Here is a 26,246-nt window from a genome sequence, read left to right as displayed (position 1 = left end):
TCTTACAGTTAGAGGCTCCCATTTCTGTGTATCCAGTGTATTTAATATGCTCCTGTCACACATTGTGTGTGTGTGTATTGCTGTAGCAGTTGAAACACTGTTAAAATTTCAGCTTTAAGTATGTCCCCTCGTTTGAAGTTGGTTGTGACTTCTGTGCAGTAATTAGACATTCTAGTATGATTTTGACAGGGAAACCCAACTTACAAATTATTGAAACGTGTATTTATGAATACCGAAATTCTTGAATACTCTTCCTTAGTCATGACAAGCATCCAGTAACTTCTGTTTTGTCATTTTCCTGTATTTTGCAGTGATTTCTTGTTCTTTGTTTCTTCCTCTCTTTCTAATTCTTGCCCCCTTCCTCTCCCTGCCCACCTCCTTTTGTAGTAGTAGGTCCTTGAAAAGCTCTTGGTTCCTGGCTGCCATGTCTTTACTGCCTAAAGGACAAAGTGGGTTCCTAAAGGGTATTTTTGTATTTGGCCAAGGGATGAACTGACCGTTGGGGGCCATCGCATCATAGTTCTGGGGGCTCTGGCTGTGTGTTTTGAGGGTCACTCCTTTAATTCCTTTTCGTACCACTCTGCTAACAGTAAGTGCTACCACTTAGCACTGCTTCTTTGCCAGTTCCTCACTCAACATATTTAGGATTTGAACGCTGGTCTTCCTAACTCTAAGCTCCTTGCTGCTGGTTTTCAGACCTCTTTCAGGCAGTAACCGCCCTTCTTAAAACGAGCTATCTTGTGGAACCCTGACCTATTAGTTGCCTCTTGTGTGGTGTTGGGGTGAGAGATGCAGAGCCTCATGCTTGGTCCTCTCCTTACAACTCTGCACCTGCCCCTCCAGCACCTCTGTGGCCACGGGGCTGCACAGACCATTTGAAATGTGCTGCCTGTGCTATCGATCGGTTCGGTACTTCCCTGGACTGCACCTGCCTGGTAACAGCTATGCTTACAGCTTTCCCACATGTTCTCTTGTCTGTCTTCTAGACCTCACCTTACATTTTTCTAAGCAGATACTTAAGTTATTCTTTGGAAAATGCTGTCAACATATGAATTTCAGCCTCTAAGAGTACCATTTGAGAATCAGCAAGCTCTGAACCTTTTTGAGGCAATTTGATAGCCTCTCTTTACATTGTAAAATTAACTGGGCATTTTCAAAAGGAATACTATAATTCTTCGCCTTTACAAATGGTGAGTTCATCCTGTGGATTTATCTGTGAAACTAGGTAAAGCTATAGATCAGTTTAAAGTAAACTGTAGTCCATCTTGACCCAATATACTAAGCTCAAGAGGAGTCAGAAAATGAATGTCGAGTGCTGCTGACCTTCTGGCTTTGCCCCGGGTAATCACTGTAAGGGTGAAGGTTTGGTATTTCTGTTTTCTGATTAGTCTGCTTGGCTGAAAGGACTTTGTCCAGATGTCAAGGGAAGCCTGTAGTGGTTTCTGCCTTGAGTCCCTAGCACTTGGAGTTGATAGCCTCTTTGCCCAGAGAGTGTTGGCTGGTGTTGATGAAGAGTCTCCTCTTCCATCATTTCACATTTGTTTTAGCAGCCACGGTCTGTTCACCATCCTCATTTTTAAGTGTGCTGGGATTTTGAGCAGAAGAAAACAAAAAGAAAACTTTGTGTTTATTACATCAGACTGTTGTCAAAGTAAATGTCACCTAATTCTATTATGAATTAGTTCAATATTGGGAAGAGAACGGGCTAAAGCTCCTTTCAAAAAAGCCTCTAATAATTGATAAATGGGAGAAGAAAAATGTTGGGGGAAAATGAAAGTGAAATTTGTTTTTATTGTATAATTTGACAGTTTTGTACTGTGAAAGTCCATTTCTTGTCACCAAGGAAACACTGATGTTTTCTTACTAATCTTTCCCTGTCATTTTTGGTTTTTAATTGCACTTTGGATTATATACAAAATATAGGTGTGTATAGTTATGCATATTTTAAAATAAAAGTGGGGATGATTGAATCATTATGGGGCTATATTATTTCACATCCAGCAAGATAGAATGTGCAGATGTGAGTTGAAATTTTCTTTCTGCTGTCTGCCAAAAGAATGTAATGAGGATTCATTCAACAAATGTCTGTGGAGTGTGAGCCGTATGCCTGGTTCTGTTTTCATTGCTGGGGTTATACCCATGGAAAACACCTGTCCCTGTCCTCATGGAACTGACCTGCTGTGGGAGGAGACAGAGAAACAAAGTAGGTGATATTTACGACACGGATTGAGTCTCCGTGTGAAATGTCTGTTTCGTGCCGAGCATTGCTCTAGGCTCTGGGGAAGAGAAGTGAATAAAACAAATTCCTGGCCAGAGTTTACATTCTGGTTTACATTCTAGTCAAGGGAAACCCGCTATAAATTAGGACAGTGTGTTATAACAGATGGTAAGAAGTGCTATGCTTTCAAAACCAAAAGCAAGGAAGGGAGAATTGCGAGTTGCTGTTTAAATGGATTGGTCAGGGAAGGCTTGACTGAGGTGACGTTTGAGCCAACACTTGAAGGAAGTGAGGGAGAATCAAGAGAAGCTCCTTAGGAAGAAGGAATGGCAGGTACAGAAAGGTCGTGAAGCAAGAACATGATAGGAATTTGGGGGAAGCAGCGAGGCGGCCCGTGGGGCTGGAGCAAAATGGGATGGGGAGAAGGGAGAGGGGCTAGAGAGACAGAGAGTGGGTGGTCGAGATGCAGTGTGGTGGGTCAGGTCATGGGGGGTTTTGGTGACCGTAAGGACTTGGTTCATAACTCTTTAGTATGGTGGGAATCTGTTGTAATAAACTTTTGAACACAAGAATGGCATTTTAAAAGGGCTACTGTAGCTGCCATACTGAGCAGATTTTAGTGGGGACCAACGCAGATGAAGATGTTCATATTCATGCTCTTAAAGTTTAAGAACAGAACTGTTGACATTTCCCATTATGATAATAGTTTCATATATGGATTTATATTGGTAGACTCTAAGTCCTTGAGGTTAATGAGACGATAGAGTTGACTCTTTTCCCAAATAGTCAAGTCTACTGGGAATTTTTTCTAGATTAAAAAAAAATACGTGTAAGTAAAGAGTATGTATGATTGATCAGGTCAAGTAATGTGGATAATCAGAATACTTAGGCTATCTATTACTGTTGAATACATATTGGTATCAGTCAGAATGCCATGTTACTGCACTGGAAAACCTCAGAATCCGTAGGTTCTGCCAGTCTTCTGATAATGACTGTTACAGCAGCACCAAAATAGATAGATACGAATGGGTACAAGCTGGGAACTTGGGTGGCACAAGTGATACTTGCTGGTCTTTGAATTTGAGTGTTTGCTCTGTGCTGTAGGGGGGGATGAGAGGATATCAGATTTCTTTAAAGACACTAAGTATCTGTCTCACGTTTATCCCAGGAGCTGGTAGGCTGAAGGGAAAACATACTTGTCTCTGTTGTGAATGTGCACACTTTACATTTCACCCCAGTTTCAGCTGCCCCATTGGTACTAGATCAAGCTCTTAACTCATTTTTCTTGCCTGTAATTAGAAACAACCATATGTGATTATTCAAATAAAGTTGTTAAGGGCTTAATCATTGAGTAGCGCAACATTCATTACTTAGCATTTAAAATAATTATTTGGCTTTTATATGAAAGTATACCTTGAGAGACAGAATAAGAACAAAGAATAACCCTAATACAAAAAAATGTCACTTGGTAGTAGAGCAACATGGATGTGGTAGGAAATTATTTACAGCCCAAATGTAAGGTGGAAAAATCCTGGCTGCTTCTATGAGAAAGGGAGAAAAGCCTAGAAAGGGCCATGCTAAACAGTGGGCAATAATGAGATAGCATAATTTAAAATCTAGGCAGTAGAGTGCATGAAGGCAGTCACAAGAACTATGAGGTGATGTTTCCATTAAGTTTAACTGTATCCAGACTCTGCAACTTAAAGGAAAAGTATTTCCCTTGGAAAGGGTTCAGTGGAGCCTTTCAGACAATTCAAGACCTCAGAATGGCAGCTAAAAAAACAAAACCAAACCAAAAACCAAAACCAAAACCAAGAGAACAAAAGCATGGGCATAAAAGTTTGAGGGTAAAAGTGATCGTAGTTCTAAAGGGCTTTAAAACAGAACGCTGAGTAGTGTTTCTGCACATCATTCCTTCCAGGCACTTTGTATCAGACTATGGAAAAAAACGGGTTGGTTGGACACATGTCAGGAGAATACCCATGGACACGTTTATATGTAGATTTATTTTTAACTACAGAAGAGAAAATAAATTTTGTACTTTTAGAATTAAGAATAACGTCGACTGTTACATTAATTTTCATTTACCATCCCTTGCTTATGGTGCATATTTGTGGACTGTTTCTAGTGTGCAGTTTCAGTGGGGCGCTCGCGTATTTGTCGTGCTTTGTTATAGATACTATGCACACCCAAAGCCATTCCCTCCCCCCATTATCTTGAACAAAATCAGAAGAGCATTGAATTTGATGATGTGAGGCCTGTATGCATCAGCCTCTCTTCCATATATCTCTGTTCCTCTTCTCACAAATGCAACCACGTTGTTACTCAGGGGCCCTAGGTAGTTTTCCTCTCTTTATCTTCCCCAAGGTGAGGTTGCAGATAGCTCTGTTTCTTTGCTGTCTGTATCCTCTCACATGCCCATTCACAACCTCTTGGGGCCTGTTACCCTTATTTTCTCTTTTTCTAATAGGCTCTAATTAGAGTGGCTGGAGAATCTTGTATATTGAATCTGAAATTCTTGCTGTGGCCGCACAGGTGATGAGAAGCAACTGTGAAGTTACTAGAAGTCTAAGGAAGCAGAGGAAACTTGTGTTTGAGGAAGGATTTCTATACTTGGGTTTCGATGTTTTGATTTGAATAGCTTGACTCTCTGGATTTATTTCAGGAACAAACAGTAACATAAGTTTTCAATCTTAATGATCCTGATAAATTCAATAGAATGGAATTCAAATGCTGTCACCACATCGAGAAATGAAAGTTTAGATGTAACTTGGTACCGTTCTCACATTTTAGATGTTGGTATTCATTGATGGCTACAGTGCGGTTTCTCTCTTCCCTGTGTAGAAAACAGTTATCGAGCTGTAATTTACCTGCAGTAGAATGCAGTATTTTAGAATACAGTTCAGTGAATTGTGGCAAATGTGTATATCCTCTAATGTATTCCCATCCACCCCAGAGAGTTCCCTCCTGCTTCGTTGGAGTTAAAATTCTGCGTTTCCCTCTCTTCCCCCCTACCCCCTCCACATCCTGCTCCAAACAACTACTGATTTGAATCCCGTTGCTATAGATTATTTTTTATTTTTGCATGTTTTAGAACTTCAGTATGTACTTTTTTGTACCTGGCTTCATCTGTTCAGCAGAATGTTCGAGATTCTTCATATTTCTTCTCTTTTATTGCTGAGTAGTATTTCCCCCCTGCCACCCAAGTTTTAAAATAACATTTCTTCATAACAGTAACTTTCTAATCAAAAAGTTGAAGCCTCAGGGCAATCTAATATTAAAAGTTCTTGTAGCTTCTTATGTCTGCAGCTTCGGCTAATAACTTAGTTTGGGAATAATTTTCGTGATGTTCATTTTCCACACAGCCTGATGCCATCTCCCCCAGCCCTAAATACAGACACAAATACTACCTTCCTTTTCAGTTTTCCTCCGTGTAGTAGGCAAAAAGGAGAAGTGGGCTGACTACATGGTATATATCCTAGTGTGAAATCCCATAATGGTCTTTTTTCCAATCAGAAAGGTATATGCCAAGCTTTACTGACACTCAGTAAGTTTATCTCTCTTTCTCTTGATCAAGAGCCTAGTTGGGTGGTTGCATGACGTAAAATTTGTTTTGAACAATTTCCATAGTAACCATCAAACAAAAGAAAAATCTGAGAATCACAGAACCAAGGCGAGAAGAGTAGAATATCAGAAATCAAATTCTAACAGATTTTAACCGAGATTTAAGAGAGAATGGATTTAATAGCTGGAGTTCCTAGCCCAGAGACCAAGAACTTCCAAGAGGATCTGGGAATAATAGCCTTGAAGAATATGTTTAAAAAGTCCAGTAATGGGCGTTAAGAGATACACAGGTTGTAGGGCTGAAGAGTAGAGCATGGGGAATATAGTCAATAACATTGTAACAACTTTGTGTGGTGACAGATGATGACTACACTTAATCATGGTGAGTGTTTTATAATGTATATGATTGTCCTATCACTGTGTCGTATACCTGAAACCAATACTACATGTCAACTATACTTCAGTTAAAAATTAAAAAGTCAAATCGTAAGTGATGACAAAAACCAGTACTTCCCTACCTCATCCTTCCTGAGTCCCAACTGCAAAACTTCAAAGGCACTGACTTTTAGTCTTAGTAAAGTGCTTATACTATTCTTGATTTTTCTGTTTTAGACATGGTGTACAGGCCTCCAGCTATGGAAGATGGGGATTTAAGTCCACCTCCCACTCTTTGCCCTACCCCACTTCCTCTTCTTCCCCCAGCCTCTTTCCCTNNGGTTGTATCCCAGTTTTTGGTTAAATAGGTAGTATTTATTTTATTAAAACTACGTAAATATTTACCTCTAAGCCATCCAGTGTACTATTGGTGCTTCTGCAATTGTGTTGCTGCTGTTTCCCTTGCAATTACTGATTGAATATTCCTGTTGCCTTTCTCCTGCATTGGTTTTCCCCTTTCCTGGATCCTGTGTTTCCCGTCTTCTGTTTTTCTCTTCTGTTGATGGAGCGCGTTCTTCACTAGCTTGCTGAAATATGGTGCATGTAAGGTTTATTTATTTATTTATGTATTTGAGAGCTTATATGTCTGAAAATGTCTTTATTCTTCCCTCACACTTGATTGATAGTTTTTCTGGGAAATAATTCTCTCTTAGGATTTTGAAGCTGTATTATTCCTTTGTCTTGTAGCTTTTAGTGTTGCTGTTGAGAAAAGTCTGATGCATTCTGATTCACAGCTCTTTGTACAGATTTTGTCCCGCCCCCACCCCCCTTGAAAGCTTTTAAGATTGTCTCTTTATCCCTGTGTTCTCACATGTCAGGATAATGTGCCCTGGCTTGGGCCTTTTCTCACTCCATTTTTTGAACACTTGGTGTACTTCTTCAATCTAAAAACACATGTCTTCTGGGACATTTTCTTTTATTATTTTATTGGTATTTTCCTCCACTCCATTTGTCTCATTTTTCCTCCCCTGGAACTCCTATTTGGCAAATAGTGGACTTCTTGGATCAATTCCCTCATTTTCTTTTATCTTCTGTCTCTTGTTTTTGTTTTATTCTCTGGAGATTTCCTCAAGGGTAGCTTCTAGCCTTTATATTGGATTTTTTTTTTCTATCATATTTTAATTTCCAAGAGTTGTTTTGATTCTCAATTTTTTTTTTATAGCATCCTATTCTTGTTTCATTGATGTAGTGCCTTCTCCTATTTTTCCTAAGGGATGTTAATTATAGTTTTAAAAAATTTCTGTTTCCTGCATAAGGTTTGTCCCACTCCCTCCTCCCCCCAAGCACTTTTTTCTTTTTGTTTGTTTTGATGCCTGACTTTGCATATTCCAGGCTTTCCTTGGTTTCCTATCTGAATGTAAGAGGGAGGCAGCACAAAGCTGATTGGGAGCTCAGAGCATGTTGTGGGCCTTGTCTAGTGATGAGTGGGCAGGGACCTAGCAGTTTCCTTGGTGAAACCTCAGATGTCACTAATTCTAGGTCTTTATGCCTGGTCACCTTTCCCAGGGAAAACCCTGAATTTCCTGTGTGGGAGCTAAAAGTCAAGCTGAATATTTAGAGGCAACCCAAGCAGGAGGCTGAGGGGCCGATGGGGGCTGAGGATTTTCCTGTTCCATATCCCCACTTTGATTTCATTCTTGTGTTTGCTGCCCAGTGCCTCACACCCTCCCCTCAGCCCGGATCCTTTCTCGTCTTCAGGTCATAAACCTATTTGGCCAATGTTTGGCGGGAGGGAATTTCCCATCTGTGTGGTTTGATGAGGAGTCCGGGCTCCAAATACGCCTTATGGAAGGTGTGAGCCCTGTACTCCCGCCTTCAGTGCTCTTGGTGCCCCCTTGTCAGTGCTAGCAAACCCCACTTCATGCTAAGACTTTCAGATTGCTGTCCTCTCCTAAACTATCCATGTTCTGCCTTCTTGCCAACTTCAAAGGTTTTGTTGTCATCTCTTATATGCCATTCCCTTCTCTCTGTTCTCTTTTCTTAGATGCTTTATATGCTTAGGAGAATTTTTTTTTAATCACTTTGAGAGTGCAGGAAGGAGTGGAGGTCATTAGGACCATCTTCAGTAGATTTTCAAAGGGGTCTGTGACTCCCCCAAAAGCTAGTAATCATTCCACTGTGCTTATCAGGAGAGATTACAAAAATCTCCTTATTTAGGGTTCTTTTTACATTGGAGAGTTTCTTAAAAGTAGGATTAGGTATTGCCCTAAAGTTATAGCAATAGACTAGATGCTTTCTCAAGAAACGTTCTGATCTTAGCATTCTATCTTTGTGTTTTCCATGTGTGTTGGAAAACTGTTGAAATTGAGTTTCATAATCACCAGAAGCATCATTTTGTAAGTATGTGCACCACCACCCCAAGTCTTGTAGAAGACAGATTTTCAGTGGTCAGAAACATGGGAGACTTCCTAGGGTGGTGGAAATGTCCTGTATTTGATGGTTTGGATTATATAGATGTCTTGCATTTGCTAAAATTCATCAAATGGTATACCTGACATGTATTCAGAATTTTTACCTAAAACAAAACACAAACTAACTACTCTCTCTCTCTCTCTTTAAAAAAAAAAAAAAAAAAAGTTGTGGGGTTGTGCCTGGGTGGCTCAGTTGGTTAAGCATCCTACTCTTGATTTTGGCTCATGTCATGATCTCAGGGTAGTGAGATCGAGCCCCACCTTGGGCAATTTGGGCAGGGAGCCTGCTTAAGATTCTTGCTGTCCCTCTCCCCTGCCACCCCCCCCCCCCCTTTCTCGCTCTCTAAAAAAATAAATAAAACAAAAATAAAACAAAAAACTGTAAACAAATACTAAATTCTAATTTAAATAAAAATACATATAAGGAATGTCTGAAGTATATGAGAGTAGCTCTGTGAATTGTGAAAGGTCGTGATTGTTTTTCACGTTCTAAAAATCGTCCAGTCTTCATTATGAATATGAAAATGTGCCCCTCACGTTGTGACGACCCCTCCCTGCTCGTTGTCCTCCTATTTTGTCGAGCTGTACCGTACTGGTCAGTGAACTGCAGATCTGGAGAATGTTTGAGATTGTCTTATTTAATATTTAAAGGTCCTTGGTATGTCCCAGTTCCTCTTATTTTGAGATTATCTCTGGACGTGTCTGCTCTTTTCTGGAAAGTGGGCTTATTTTCGTGTCAGTTGAGATGACTGCGCAGCTCCTTGGCTCCACACTTCGGCTGAGTTATAGAAGTAGGATGGTCTGAGTGACCTATCAGCTGAAGAAGAAACATGCAGAGAAGAACGGGCAAGGAATAATCACATGGACTCTATCAGTCATTCTCTTTTAGATATTTTAACATCAGTGGGTAGGTATTTTAACGTTTTCAGAGGGTTCTGTGTCCTAAGTCACTTTTGCTAGATTCACTCAAAGGTAGGGTAGGAGTAGTTTTCTCATTTCTCAGGAGAGCCAAATACACACAGAGGTGGAGACCCATCCAAGTGAGTCAGTGTCAGAACCAGGATTAGAATTTTGCAAGCCGACCCAACCATGGGAATAAGCGGGAGGGGGGATTATTCGGGCCTGTTAACTTCTAGTGACACTGATGAAGACGACTAACAAGATTACAGGTTTAGGATGGCAAGACTTTGGGCTGACTTAAGGTCGAATCTGTTCTATTGTAGGTAAAAGAGAATCTGCTTTCGTGCAAGATGCTGTTGCACTGCAAAAGGGATGAGCTGCGGAAATTGTGGATTGAAGGCATTGAACATAAGCATGTCCTGAACCTGCTGGATGAAATTGAGAACATCAAGCAAGTGCCTCAAAAGCTGGAACAGTGCATGGCGAGCAAGCACTATCTCAGTGCCACCGACATGCTGGTGAGAGAACAGCCCCTCGCCCTTGTTCCCTGAATGCTGCCTTTCATGGCGCACATTACAAACTGCCCTTGCTGGTGGAGGCTGACTCGTTCTCTTCCTAATTCCAGTGTTTGAAATGGTAGGCGATTATTTATGTATTGTCTGCCTTTGGAACAATGGCAAGTCCTATAATGGTAAAAAAACCCCAAAACCGGTACCTAAATTATGTTGGCATGGTCATGAGTGGTGTGTGAATCTCAGAGGAAGATGACTAATGAATCCCATTTTATTTTATTTTTTATTTTTTTACTGATTTTTCTTTTTAAGGAGGCTCCATGCCCAACGTGGGGCTTGAATTCACAACCTTGAAATCAAGAGTCCTGTGCTCCACTGACTGAGCCAGCCAGGGCCCCCCCAGTGAATCCCATTTTAAAGAATGAAATCTGCATGAGAGACAGCTTTAGGAGATTGACAAACTTGATGTTCCACAAATTCTTTGAAGAGATTGTTACGTGAGGGCTTTTTTTTTTTTTTCCCCCCCCCGTTTAAATTGAGGAGAAAGAAAATAATTCTGGAGCAGTAATTCTGGAAGGGACTTTGTTAAGCCAGAGTACTCCACACCCTGGCCTTTAGTCTCGGAGTCCATTCTGTTACCTTTTTTTTTTTTTTTTTAACGTAAGCTGTACACCCAGCATGGTGCTTGAACTCAAAGCCCTGAGATCAAGAGACACATGCTCTACCAACTGAGGCAGCGGGCAGCCCCCATTCTGTTACTTTTTGAATTAGAAATGAAAATTCAGAGAATGTTGCAACTGTTGGTGCATGTGGCTGAGTGTCAAGAAGACGAATAAAAAATAATATACATCTCGTTACTTATTGAGACTCATTTTCTCAGGGCCTGTGGCACCCCCACTGCCATCTGATTCAGAGATGTCTGGGGACTACAGAGGCCCTCAGTAGCAGATGACTGCGTTTGGAGTCTTGTTTCCACAAGGATGGAAATGTCTTGTCTTTGTTTCACCAAGTTAGATTGGCTGTAATACTGGAAAAAACACTGAGAGGACTTGGTGGGAGAAGCAGGGTAAATCCTCCAAGTGGTTCCAGTTGAGATTTTCAAGAAGAATTTTGCCATAAGTCCTTCATAAGAAGCTTTTAAGGAAATTTGGTAACCAAGACGTGAGATATGCTATGATATTCTATCATATATTAAAACCTGGTTGTCTGATAGGAGTGAACTGTAAGCAGTTCACTTAAGCAGTCAGCTGAAAGGACAGGAGTATATGTGGGATGCCACCTATATGTTCCTTTTGCCTGTTGTCTTCAGTGTTCTCCTGTAGACTGTTTCCTCCACATGTGGGTGGGGTTTGGGGGTTTGGGAGAGAAGAAGGGGTGTGGGCTGTAGCCTTCATCTTCCCAGCTTTCAGAGGAAAAATTAAAAAAAAAATTTTTTTTTTTAAATTTATTTATTCGATAGAGACAGCCAGAGAGAGAGGGAACACAAGCAGGGGGAGTGGGAGAGGAAGAAGCAGGCTCCCAGAAGAAGAGCCTGATGTGGGGCTCAATCCCAGATCGCCGGGATCACGCCCTAAGCCGAAGGCAGACGCTTAACCGCTGTGCCACCCAGGCGCCCCCAGAGGAAAATTTTTTAATTAAAAAATATGGGAAGTAGGGTGTAGGTTGGGCCAGCTTGAGTACTATGATTGTCAATTCTAACTAAAATTACGTGGTTAGGGGAGTGGGGGTCTGGGGAATGGGGTGGGAAAGAAGAGCAGTTACCTCCAGAAAGAGGTGAGTGTATGAGCTACGTTTCCCAGAAGTTCCTTCCCCCCCCCCATTTGTTGTTGTTTATATATTCTGGATACTAATCTTTTGTCAGATGTATTTGAAATATCTTCTCCTAGTTGGTGGTATATCTTTTTACTTTGTTTATGAAGCCCTTTGTTACAAAGAAGTATTAAAATTAAATGCCATACAGTTTTTTTCCTTTATCCATTTTCTAAAAGAAATAACCATTTAATTTTATTTTCAGTAGTCTTCATTTTTTTGAGAGAGAGAGAGAGCATGAATGGATGGAGGAGGGGTTGAGGGAGAGGGAGAGAGAATCTTAAGCAGGCTCCATGCCCAGTGTGGAGCCCACCCCGGGGCCTGATCTCACAACCCTGAGATCATGACGAGCAGAAATCAAGAGTCAGATGCTTAACTGACTGAGCCATCCAGGTGCCCCATATCCAATTTATATTTCAAGAAATTTTTTTTCTATCCCAGTGTCATAGAGAATCTACTGTGTTCTTTAATCTGTTTGGAATCTGTTTCCATATATGATATGAACTAGGGATCTAATTATATCTTCTGTATGAATAGCCACGTGGCTCAGACCATTTGCTGAATTTATTTCCTCCTGACTTCTAATGCCATCTTGGTCACATACGAAGTTTTCGTGTATGTATGGGTCTGTCCCTGAGCTCTTCGTTTGTTCAATTGGTCTTGTCTGTATCAACACTGAAACCATGCTGTTTTAATTACTATTATTTTATGATATATCTTGATGATAGCAGGTGGAGACATCACCTCATTTTGCTTTTCAGAATTATCTGTGCTATTCTTGGCCCGTCACTCTTCCATATGAATTTGAGTATCAGCTTGTCACGTTCCTCAAAAAGTGTCATGAGATTGATTTAGTATAAGAATTTCATCTGTGTAGTATTGAATCTTTTCAGTGAATGGGTCTCATTTATTGATGTCTTCATTTATGTTCTAAATAATAATGCTTAGTAAGTTATTGCTTAGAGGTATTAAATATATCTTATTTCTGGCTATCGTATTTTTTAAAGCAGTGGCTTTTTATTAGTAACAACTTCTAGTTCTTTGTTGTTGATGTAGGGATGTGATAGATGTTGTTTAATTGATCGCATTTCCCTGAACCTAATCCCAATCCTGTCTGCCTGGAAAATGATGATTTATTCTTTAAGGCTTGGCTCAAATTTCATTAGCTCTCTGAATGTCCCAGGTGATTAGATGCTTTTCTCTTTAAAAAAAAAAAAAAATGAGGTATTGTTTTTATTGTGGTAAGAGTATTTAGCCTGAGTAGGTGCTTTTTTTGTTTGTTTCCATAAGCTGCATGTACTTCCTTGTAATACAGTTGCTTTTGTTTGAATGGTAGGTCATTGAGGGCAAGGGCTCTATCTTATTTATTTTTATCTGCCCTGTTCTTAGCGTAGTGCGCCTTATCTAGTCAGGGTTCACTGATCATTAGCCAAATGGGTTAACTATGGGAAAGACTTTAAGATCACTAAACAGAGGATAGGGTGTTTCTTCTCTAGTGGCTCTGGTCTGATTTTTCTCTGGTTTCAGTGTTTGTTTTAATGGCAAGTGTCTCTAGTTTCCAACCTTTCCTTTTTGCAGTATTTAAATGAACAACAAACAATAATTATAATAACAGCTAATATGTCTTGAGTTTTCATTATGTTCTGCTACTATTTTAAGTCTGTTACACTTGTTAACACATTTAATTCTTGTAATAACCCTGTGAGAGAGGTTTCTGATATGATCCCTGTTTTCCAGACGAGGTGATTGCTTTGCATGGTCTGAGGAGTTGACATATCCTAATATACAATGACGATTTCCTGAAGGTAGGATTTAATGTGTGCTTAAAAGGTTGGAAATTTCCTTCAATTTGGCCCTTTGTATATGAGTGAATAGTAAGGTCTATAATTGCTCCTTCACTGGACTTCCTATGAAAAAATAATCATATTTCCTTTCCCCATGGTTATGTGCTATTAGAAGTAAAATCTACTTAAGGCATCTCAAGGGTCCAAATGAAAAATCTTTGCTAAAAGACATCAGAGCAAAGTGAAGACAAAAACTCCAGTCTTTCAAAACTCTCCGATTTCCTTGGATTTGTTTATCAAAAGATTTTGCATTTCTATTGTAAGGCAGGTGCAGATGGCCAGTAATTTAATCCCTACTCAGGTTCATAAATGCAGAGTAAATAAATCAGTGGTGACCCATGGCTCTTGTCAGCTCCTGCAGTTCCTGCTTTACCCTCACACTGGTCTGATAGCTATAGACTTGGCTTCTAGATGGGATATTTATTTCTTCTTTTGATATGATAACCTGAGTATTGCATAAAATAATTAAATTGTCATGACAGGGAATGTCTGCAAATAGGCATGGCCTTTTGTTTCCTTCTTCAAGGTAAACAGCTGCTGTTAGCTTATGAAAAGCTAAAAGTGGTCCAACAAGAAGCCTGTATCCATCACGTTGAAATCAGAGACTTGATTAATATTGTAGCCTGTAGCTTTGTGATATGTACGGTTTAAATTAGACCTTTGCAGTCATTGTGCTGGGTTGATGCAAGCACATTAATGACATAATTTCTGGTTGCTGCATCACATTTCTGCAGTCTGTCCTTTGTATTCCACTCACATTAATTGAAGTAATTTTGCCAGTGAAGCGTGTTTCAAACCTCTGCATTTAAATTGAAATTTTAATTCCCTTATTGTCTTGAAAAGACGGCTGAAGATGCCTTGTTACAGGTTTCATTATCACTCAAAACACTCCAGCTGCTGGTTCTAATGTACAATGACTGATTAATTCTGGGAAGAATTATTAATATAAGAATAGCAGCTTCTTCCCAGTGGCATGAGCTAACCAGGAAGGTATTTTATGATAGTTAATATTTTTATGAACTTTTTTAAAGGAAAATTTATATGGAAGTCTGCATCAGACTAAGACTGCACAGATGAGCTTTGAAAACCACTTACACAGGTTCTGATTTATCAACCCATAGAAGTCCATTCGTAATTGCATTCAATCAGTGGAAACTAAGCCAGTGCGAGCAGTTTTGAAGCACTTTAGCTGACATAGGGCCTGTCGCCAAATTTGTTCATTTCTAAGTCTTCCTGAGATGGTAGAGATTTTGAGTATCTCTTAATCATTTATTTATATTTTTTTAAAAAGTCTTAGCTGTATAGTGAGGTAAGGATTATTATAATAATAACTAGTGTTTATGTAGTTGCCTTCTTCCCAGAGACTCCTGAGATGCCTTGAGAGAATGGTATGGTGGAAATATATCACTTACACGGTGAAAATGTGGCCACATCTCGCATAGAGGGACTAAGGCAGCTTCTTAGTTTCATAGTTTTCTAAGTTCCTATAATAAAAATATATTTGTAGTATTTTCAGCTCACAAGATCCTTTGCGTTTGTTGGATAACAATCAAGGTCGTGAAGGTCAGCATGGGTCTTAGTGTGGGTCAGATGGACCTATGCTTGAATCCTGGCTTTGACTTTTACTAGCTGGATGACTTGGGGCTAATTATTCAATTTGATTTGCCGAAAGTCGGAGTTGAGAATTACGTGTACTCCCAAGGGTTGTTGAAGGGATTAAATGAGATACTAAGCTATTTATGTAAAGTCTGCACAGTACATACAGTAAGTGCTTAGAAATGTTGTTTATAATGAATTGATTACTTGAGCTGATACTGTAAGAAGGATATGGTGATTGCTCCCATGTTATTTCGAAAACTGGTCAGAGGTGGACTTGTTTTGAGCTGGTAGAGTTGAAGTAGGGCTGGCTAGGTTAAGCATTTTTGATTCCTTCTTCCCTCAAATGGACATCTATCTGAATGAAGGACTACCCCACACTTTGTATAAAGGAGTTCCTGTAGGCAGAGATATGATTTTTCTCCAAAAACACGTCTAGTCTGATCTAACACATGCACAGAAGGTGATCAGGACCCCAAAGTTCTTTGCCATATATTTGGGATTAGACATGGACCAATTTTCAGATTCTTTGTCCATCACCTTTTTGGCCTACTTTAAGCATATGTTCATAGGGTACCTACTGTCTAATTATAAGCAATGCAGTTCATCAGTAAACTATCAATAATGTTGATTTGAGTGTTATAAAGTCGTTGATGTTAAGCTATTCTTTCTCTGAGTGTGTAGGAGTGGAGCAGTGAGATTGTTCCTTTTGCTGCCATTAAAACTGTGTCATTAGCAAATAGACGAATTCTTTTCTCAGACTGTGGGCAGGGAAAGGGTGATCATGCATCTACTATCATATGATTAATGTACAAGAAAGAGAAAGGGGGCCAAAGTGCACATTCTTTTCATCTGGCCTGAGAGTTTCTGAGATCTCACAGGACTGTTTTTTCTCATTATGACTGTGGAAATGGTATTGAGGTGAAAGCTCTATAAATATCGAGAGCTGGAACATTCTAGTGAACTTATTGGACTTAACCTGAAAGTGGTAAGTGACTGCAAAAATGTTTCAATATTCCATATAGATTTCTCTACACATGATAAAAATATATCCGTGATCAATAGTGAAATAGCCACCATTAAGTACATCTGTTTCTCGTGTAGTATATTGATTTGAAAGACCAGTGCCAATATTCTATACTAATAACAGCAAAGAGTTGGGCACATGTTTTGATAGACTTACAAAGAATGGGATGATGCCATTGTTGATCACCTGCATTGTTGGTATACGTATCTGAATGTGGCCTTAACCTAGAAGGAGCTTCCATGCTAATAAGGAGACACGGATGAACAAGTAGTGTCTCGTATTGTGATGAGCATGACAAGAAATGGAGACCAGGAATATTGGGAATGGGGTGGGTTGTTATGGTTGGCTGTTTAAATAAGGTGGTCAGCTCTAGCTGCTTTGAGACCACCCTTCATTCCTCAAACACCTATATCCAATCTTTTCAAAAAGGTTTAGGAAGAGCTGAAAATAAAGTTATTAAATGAGAAACCTTGGTGTTTGTCTAAAATTAAATGAGTGGCCTTAAGTGTGGCAGCTTCATTTTTCTCCTGGAGAGTAAAAGTACAGGGCTTGTAAACTATTTTTTTGGTGTTCAATGCTCTTTTTATTTATATTTGTTTTTGAAGGCTAGAGTTTCTAAAAGCCACGCCGATAGGCACCAGGTTATGGTAATAGCTTTCTTTCCCTTTTAGTTTGCTCTTTTATCTGTTCTTCTTTGCCTGTTTTATTTTAAAACACATAGAAATTCTGTTAGATTGCACTCAACCTCATAAGGTTCAGCAATTTTCAATTGGCTCGCTTGGCTGTAGGTCAGTGATTCCTAAACTGTGTGCATTAGGGACTCCTTCAAGAATTCTAAAGCCCAGGTCACACCCTACACTGATGACATTGAAATCTATGGTGGTGGGACACTAACTTCAGTAATTTGACATTCTCCAGGTGATTCCAATGTACAGATAAGTTTGAAGCCATAGATTTAGGGTATATCCTGTCTGTGCTATTCAACAGAGTAAAACTAATTGTCCTTAACTTCATCTAACACCAACACTAAGGAGTTAGAAACAACGTATTTGCATACGACAAACATCACACCGAGGTTGATACTCAGATTTATGTAGACATGTTGTAGTTTGAAGTTGTTCTGTTGCCATCCTCCGTTGCGGATTTTGGATAGAACTGACGAGTGTTTGGCCCTTACTCCGGTATTATGGCATGATGATTTGGTAAATGGGAACGTTGTTGAATGGTTAAATCAGATGCTTTCCATGTTTGGGCTGACTTGAACTCTCGAGGGCTCTCCTTGGTGCTCTAATTCCTGCATTCTTACTGTGGTTTCTTATCTGACATCGCTGGGATTTCATGGGTTGAAATTGGGGCACAAATGGATTTATTGACAAGTCAGGGCTAGGTACATTGTGGTACAGTGCAAACAATATGGATTTAGAAGCCAGACGTTCTTAATTCTAGCCCTGACTCAACATCTCACCAGTTCTGTGAGCTTAGACAAATCACTTTCTCTCCCTGTTTTGTAGGATGGATTTACACATAGCCTGTCTAGATTATAGAATGGCTGTGAGAATAAAAATGAAATTTTGTAAGGGTACAGTGCTTTGTAAAAACATAAGGCAATATACAAATTTAAAAAAGTCTAAGTCTCATTACTCTCACACAGTGCCAGGTAAGAGAAAAAGCAGTCATCTGAGACTTGTTTATACTGAGCAGCCTTTCTCTCCTGGAGCTCCCATCGCTAATGCATACCTGTTGTTTTAATCAGATTACCTGTGTGCGCACGCACATTATACACTTTAGTCTGTAGGAGGAATAAACTCAGGCAAGAATAACACACAAGTCCTTTGCTGACCTCCTCCGTCATAGTCTGGATTTCAGACTCACATATGGACTTGCTTCTGATTGGTCAGTCTGTGGCCAGATGGGGACCCTACGTATGTATAAATTGCTGCAGGTGACGACACACCTTGTTGATGGGAGCACTCTATGTCAACTTGACGGTGATCGGAGCCGGCGGATCAGTAGCTTTTGCTTGGCTTGGCAAGATAGGAGGCGTTTGTTGGAGTCTGTCTTCTCTTTGATTCATCCCAATATTAATGACTTGTTCCTAGCTCTGAAGATGCAAAAAGCCATATTCCTCTCACATTCCTTTGTGGAATTTTAATAGCTAATATTAGTTAAGAGCTGCGTAAGTGCTGAGCATTTCTAATGGATTTGGGGGTCTTGGAGAGTGGGCGTAATTATTTTGATTTAAGTGTGAGCCTGCATTGACTGCCAGAGACCTCCTTTACCAACTCCGTAACTATTTCTTGTCCCAGAATAACAAATAAGATGATAAGAAGTGACTTTGGGACACTTATCAAATGAGGATATCTTTCCTTAGTGGTCTTTTCTCTTATATTTTGGAATAGAAACCTAGGACTTAATGCCGTCTTTATGGAGCACTGATGGGAATTGAGAAGTAGAGGGACCATAGGGACCATAAGATTAGGAACAATGAAGGATTTGTGTGTGTGTGTATATGTGTGTGTGATTTTTTCCATAAGCAATTAAAATTCTTAACTGTCTCTTAGGTGCTAGGTATAGTTTAATTTCATCAGGAAGTAATTATGAACTGATCTGTTATAAGTCCATTTAGAACAAATAAGGCCCTTAATTTGGCAATATGTATTAGAGGCCCTAAATTTATGTGCATTATTTTGGACTTGGAATTCTACTTCTAGAATGTTAAGGAAAGAGTTAAGAATTTTAATTATATGATAATTATCATTGTATATATTTTTTCTCACAGGAAGATATGTGAAAATAAAAGAATAGCAATTACTTTGTATGGGGAAATGGTTTAAGTCATTTGTGGAATATTCATTTTATGGGTATGAATGCTAAAAATGTATCGGGTAATGGGCAGATGTTTCCAATATATGGCCAAATGGAAAAAGCATATTTAAAAATAACAATACTTTTTAAAAACTTTGTGTGGAAAAACAGTTGGAAGGAATCAGGTTAAAATACATTTTACCTGATTAGTGGGAATGTGGACCATTTTTTTCCTTTGTGATTTTGTGGTTTTCACGTTTTCTTGATCATGTATTTTTATAATTTGGAAGAAAAACAAAGGTTAAGAAACATTTCTGGGCCTTTTTTTTAAACCTGTGAAGTTAGGGTGGGACCCCAGTCCTGACAGCCTTTGAAGGTCTCTTACATAGTAAGTACAGTATTTCATTTCTCAGATACTGCCCTTCTGTGAGGCTTGGACTGATGGAATATCTTACAAGACCTGCCACTCCTACTTTCCAAGAGGATAAAACCAAAGATTTTTGCTTAAGTTACAGGAATTATTTGTGGTGGAACGCCCTGATGTGTAGGAAAAAACCAAAACCAAAAAAGAGGGGGAAGGCCCCCAGAAGACTTAAGAATAGCTTTGGTAAACGGTATGCTCTCCGAACAAGCCTGTGTCTCACAGCAGTGGTGGGTTGAGCTCCGTGTTGAAACCTGCAGTCACATTTGATCTCTCGTGAGTTTTGTTTTCTAAGATAGATTGAAAGATACTTTGAAGAAGAAATTCACAAGGAAAGGGGCTTTTCTTTGACAGCGCTTTATCTTGCAGGCCCCCCTGCGTTTATTCACTTATCAATAACTTCATCTCATTTGCTTTATCCTGTAAATTCCATTAGCTCCCCGGCAGTCTATTGCATTAAGCCTTTACTACCTAATATCGCCTCATTTACATTGACACACGCTTGACCTCAGCCCTTCTCCTCTCTTTGCTAATGCACCAACAAGCACTGATACCTCTCTGGAGCATTATCATTTGGTTGTTAGCACAACTAATAACAGCCCTTCATTTGAACTGATGAAGGTTTATTAAATAAAAACATGTAATAACGCTGGCAGTAATGAAAGGAGAATGGAAGTAGACAGCATCCTGTTTTTAATGGTGAGAGCATGCTGAGTCTGCATTATAGGTATTGGGTTTCCAGAGGGAGCAGGGGCACCTGAATGGGGCTGATCAATATTCTCTTAGCAGACTGACTCTAAGAATGGGCATTTTTGATTGCCTGATTTTGATTGCCACTGTGGATTGGCAGCAGGCTGAGGCATTAGGGTGGAAAAAAGTGTTCTTGCTCCAGGCTCTTGGCCTTGGCCCTGGCCCGTGATGAAGCTTTCTTGGGAAGCCTGTCCTAAGTTCCAAGCTGTCAGTAGCCCGGAGGCCTGCAGTCAGTGGCAAAACAGAACTGTAGGGAGGCACATCTTCTCCAGGAAAGCTGGGATCAGGGATTCTGTTTTTCCTGTAGATCCCCCAAGACTCCCCTAAACCTCTACTCTAGCCCTGGGCCTTGAATGGATTCCTGCATTCTGCTATGTATGCGCCACACTCTGCCTCCCAACTTTCCTCTCCTCCCCTTTCCCCCAGCCATTTTGTATGAAGAGCAGTCTAAACCACCCTCTGTGCCTGTCCCCTGTGGGGGCTGGTGTCCTGTTTTAAACACAGGTCGAGTGGAGGTTGCTCTAAGTGTATATTTAACAGGATTTTGTTCAACAAAATCCTTTGGTGTCACATGTTTTTGGTTTTATGTTTGTGTGTGTGTGTAAAACACTCGTTAAATTTTTCCTAGATTTGTGATGCGGTCAAATACATAGGGTTCTATTATAAAGGCCACAGTGTTCTACAGACAGCACTGTAATGTCCTCGATGCATGAAAGCTTTTAGATTTCCTAAAACTAATAGATTGAATCATATGAAACAACCAATATTGGGTCATTTTTTATTTGTAAAAACAGTTTCCGATGGTTCAGGTTTCAAACTAATACATGAAAGATACTGTGTTTTTGTTTTGGGGAGGGTTTAAAGCTGCGTTTAGTTGTTAGGGTGTTTTGTTTTGTTTTGTTTTGTTGGTTTTTGGTTTTTTAGAAATTCCTGTCTGATAGCCAAATTTCTGCTTTGGGCAATGTGGTGTACCAAAATGGAAATGTGTGGTAAGTGATGGATCTGGGATTCTTGGTGATAAACATCTTCAGTGCGTGTGTAAAGGTGGGTATGGCTCATTCTGCAATCAGAGGGAGACTTCTTATGTCCATCTAGGACTCCCTGAGCCTGAATATGGACATTTCTGGGTGGGGGACTGTCTTGAGGAACAGGACCTGAAGCCACCAGAGGTTGCCTTCTAGCAGTTTGGGGGCTCGGGTGGCAGCTGCCTAGTGACCTGGGTACTAAGTCAATGTCAGATTCCAAGGCCCGCTTCTTTTGTTCATAGCCAAAGATTTCTGGTATTCTTAGTTGAGACTGTTCCAAAAGTTTGACTTATGTTGTCTTACTTATGTATAGGAAGGGAGATGGTATCCATGCTCTGGAATAGCCTAATTTCATATCTTTTTACTGTTACTGCATCTGTAAGTTGAGCCAAGGCAACATTTTTAGAATGGTTATGTCGTCTCCCTAGGAAAACACTTCCTTTAGGGAGACATACAGACCTATTGAAAAGTGATAAAGCATTTTGGAACCATGTAATTATTGGAGTCCTGAAGGAAATATTTGTTTTGGACCCAACGGTGGCAACACATTTGCTTTCTTTAGGGGAATGTGATTGCCAAAGTAAGCATTTTCCTTAGCTAGCAGATGGTTTAGCTAGAAAAGGTTGCTAATGTCAATTATCATGGTGTCTCTCCCGTCCCCCAGCTAAAATAATAATAATAATAATAATAATAATAATAAAAATAAAAGATCAGTAGTTTCTTTTCTAGTATCTCTTCAGTGAAACAGCTGTTGAGAATGCCAACTTTGGTATTCCTCCAAAACATTTCCATTGGTTCATGTTAAAGCACAAAACTAGATCTTTTTACCTAATCAACTTGAGTGAGATTAGCAGAAGACAGACACTTAGCTGTGAAATAATAATTTTCATACTTTAAACTAGAATGAAATTGAGAAATAGACATTTGGGAAAGAAAATTTAAGGGCACTATAGTTCATAATCACAAAGATGGCCTTTGTTGTAAACTTAGCTCTCAGCTCAAGGTAAACTTTTTTGAAATACCAGACAATTTCTGATTATGTGCATTTTAACTGTACCTTTCACATAGTTTTGGAAACATTTTTAGGTATTTCCATTTTCTTCAACAGATAGTTTTCTAGTAGCAAAGCATGCTGTCCTGTCCAGTATCATGTATTAAAACATTTTGTAAATGCTAGCTTATTTTCATAATCGTAAAGGAAATGGTTTTCAAGTCTAGAATGGAGTTCTGTTATCTAAGCAGTTTCCAGCTGTGGTGAGTAGAATACTAAAATTCAATTGGGTGGTAATAGGAGTTGTATGAAAACATTACCTGCCTGTAGTATTTCCCTCACCCCCCTAATTTTATTTTAGAAAAATATGTGTAAGAAGACTTCCAAATCATTTAATTGGCTCATTATATACTAATCTACCTTTAAGAGATGATTTGGCCTATCTGAGAATTCTAGAAGGTCATACTAGAGATCATTCGGGGCATGAATGTGTGTTATTCTTCTGTGATAGAGGTAGAGACAGCGTTTACCAATAAACTGCTCTATTGTTGTCTATTTGATTTTTCATCTGATATGTCTTGTTGTGTAATAATATATATTTGATGTCGTATGTCACACTTAAAAACCCACTTTAATAGCAGCTCACCTCTGAGACCATTTTAGACCATTTTGTTGCTGTCTACTTTAATCCAGCTGCATCTCTTGAGTTCTTGTTAATGTTTCATCAGTGGTATTTAAAAAGTGCTCTGTAGATATTAAATTTGGAAAATACTGAAATGAATCATAAAATGACCGCATTAAAAAAACACAACAACTTGTTAGTTGTATTTTTACCAGCAGTTATGTATATCTAAATGTGGGTGGATATTTAATGATTTTTCTTTTTTTTTTAAGACTTTAAGTAATCTCTATGCCCAATGTGGGGCTTGAACTTAGAACCCTGAGATCGAATTGCATGCTCTACCGACTGAGCCAGCCAGGTGCCCCAAGGATATTTAATGATTTCTAATAAAGCCTAAGTGTTAGTAAATGCCTGGAAACCAGGTCCTTTCTCCCCCTGTTTCCCCCTCCCCCAAACACACAACAATGCGACCATCAGTGGTGGTTGGTTGGGTTGACTGTTTTCTGCCTCACCAAGTTTTGCTTATGTGTAAGCTTTGTGGTATAAGCTGCTTGAAATCAGATAGCTGTCCAGTTTCTATAAACTGATGCTCTAGAGATCATGTTACACTGACAGCTATTCTATTTTTTTAAGGATTTTATTTTTTTAAGCAATCTCTGCACCCAGTGTGGGGCTGGAACTCACAAGCCCAACATCGAGAGTCGCGTGCTGCGCTGACTGAGCTGGCCAGGAGCCCCATTTTAAACATTTTGATGTGTACAATGCAGTGGCATTAAGTACGTTTATATTGTGCAGCCATCACTACCATCTATCTCCAGAACTTTTTCATCTTCCCAGACTGCAACTCTGTACCCATGAAACAGTAACTCCCATTTTCTTGCCTGCCCCCAGCTTCCAGAAACCACTATTCTACTTTCTGTCTCTGTGAATTTGCCTATTCTAGGTACATCCTGTAAGTGGAATCATACAATATACGTACTTTTGTGTCTGGCTTATTTCACTTAGCAGAATGTTCCCATGTCGTAGCATATTGGTGCCACTCTTTTTAAAAATTTTTATTTAAATTCAATTTAGTTAACATAGCATATTATTAGTTTCAGGGGTAGAATTTAGTGATTCATCAGTTGCATGAAACACCCAGTGCTCATTACATCAAGTGCCCTCCTCAGTGTCCATCACCCAGTTACCCTATTCCCTACCCACCTCCACTCCAGCAACCCTCAGTGTGTTCCCTGTAGTTAAGAGTATCTTTTTCTGGTTTGCCTCCCTCTCTGTTTTTATCTTATTTTATTTTTCCTTCCCTTCCCCTATCTTCATCTGTTTTGTTTCATAAATTCCACATGTGTGAAATCATATGGTATTTGTCTCTCTCTGACTTATTTTGCTTAGCATAATACCCTCTCGTTCCTCCCATGTCATTGCAAATGGCAAGATTTCATTCTTTCGATGGCTGAGTAATATTCCATAGTATATATACACCATATCTTCTTTATCCATTCATCTGTCAATGGACATCTCGGCTCTTTCCATGTTTTGGCAATTGTGGACATTTCTGCTATAAACATTTGGGTGCAGGTGCCCCCTTCAAATCACTGTTTTTGTATCCTTTGGATAAATACCTAGTAGTGCAATTGCTGAGTTTTAGGGTAGCTCTATTTTCAACTTTTTGTGGAACCTCCATACTGTTTTCCAGAATGGCTGTACCAATTTGCTTCCCACCAACAGTGTAAGAGGGTTCCCCTTTTCCGAATCCTCACCAACATCTGTCATTTCCTGAGTTGATAATTTTAGCCATTCTGACTGGTGTGAGATGATACCTCATTGTGGTTTTGATTTGTATTCCCTGATGATGAGTGACATTGAGCATCTTTTCATGTGTCTTTTGGCCATCTGTATGTCTTCTTCTGACAACTATTTTCTTAAAATCTGTTTTAGTACCACTTAGTAAGATTAGAGTAGGGGAGTACAATGACCTAGCTTTCATAATTACAGCTTTTAATAAATGAAGGCCAGAAAGTTAGAGCACTGTATTTTCATATAAAAAGAAGACTGTGCTGTCTTCTCGTGATAAGGTTTTCAAGTCTTTGAAATTCTGAGACTACTCTTGATTATATAAATTAATTGTACTTGTATTTTGGGTCCAGAAAACATATTAGAAAGTTTTACATCTAAATGGTTATAATGGTTCTATGAACAAACAACACTTTACTGAAAATGTAGCATTAGAAATGTTAGTAACACCATGTGAGGTTTCTTTATCCACAGACTAAATAGATTCTGTTCAAAATCTAATTTCAGTGAGCACTCACTATGTGCCAGGCACTGTGGTAAGTGCTTTACCTACATTAAAAAAAAAAAGTGGCTTTGAAAGTTGACATTATCCTCTAATTTTGTATTTTGAACATGAACTGTTTGGGTTAAAAATCTTCATGCAAATTCCTACAAACAAATTGAGTGTGGTTGTGCAGTGGGTGGTTTTTAAGCTTAAATATCTCGGCTGGATTTAATTACCTTAAGGGATAAGGCTACATGATGGGCCAGTGGCTTACCAAATTATTTTTCATTTTCTGGATCTCGATGTCACTAAAGGTTAATGCATCCTCTTTTCTCTGTTAGAGACCCGAGTTAAAATCCATTTTAGAGCATAAGTGTAAATGAATTTGTTGTTGTTTTTCCTCCTTGGGGACACACTGGTCATTTTGTGAGGCTGCTTTTCCATTTGGAGTCGTTGGCAGCTCACATAAGGCCCAGGGGCTCTTGTCCCAGGGGCAGTTGCAAGTCAGCATGAAAATGAACTGGCAGGCTGCAGGGGGCAGAGCTGGCCCAGGGCTTGTCACTTTTTCACGCCTTGATTCTTTCTTGGTTAACTTAAGGAAACTTACTTGCTACCGACATTTGATTATAGCACATCGCAAAACAAGTGATGTGTTTGTGGGTAAGCCATTGCATTTTCCTCCCATCTTGGGCCAGTTTGTATTTGGCAGCTCCTGGCTTTCTGTATTCACTGTTCATGTGCTCCCAAGTGACTGTGTATACTGGTGTGGGTCTGTGATCAACACTCTGGATTGTGTATGTTTCGTGGCTTTTATTATCTATTGCTTTTATATACATGCCGCACTTTTTAGGAGCATGTTTATATCCCCAATTACATTTATTGTTTTTACCCTGAAGTATTATTAGTTATTGCCTTTATCTGTACCTTTTAAGAATATTTACAGGTATAACCTAAGTAGGGAATGGTCATAGCACAGGAATCCCCTTGTGGAGCTTGGTAGGGCTCTTTCCCTCCTGAGTTCAGCTGGTAGTCCTCTCTTTT

General features: G+C 39.5%; 1 protein-coding gene across 2 annotated transcripts in view; it reads left to right on the top strand.

Moving 5' to 3' along the window:
- Positions 1-26,246, top strand: part of EXOC4 (exocyst complex component 4) — a 716,010-nt gene that overhangs the window by 22,015 nt on the left and 667,749 nt on the right. For both annotated transcript variants that reach the window (XM_008707579.2, XM_008707580.2), the window contains exon 3: positions 9,852-10,046. In XM_008707579.2, coding sequence (XP_008705801.2) covers positions 9,852-10,046 — 195 coding nt within the window. The remainder of the gene's footprint in view (positions 1-9,851; positions 10,047-26,246) is intronic.

Source organism: Ursus maritimus, unplaced genomic scaffold (assembly GCF_017311325.1).
Source record: "Ursus maritimus isolate PB19 unplaced genomic scaffold, ASM1731132v1 scaffold_3, whole genome shotgun sequence".
Lineage (NCBI taxonomy): Eukaryota > Metazoa > Chordata > Mammalia > Carnivora > Ursidae > Ursus > Ursus maritimus.
The sequence above is the reverse complement of the archived record's forward strand: the minus strand, read 5'-3'. Positions and strand labels throughout refer to the sequence as shown.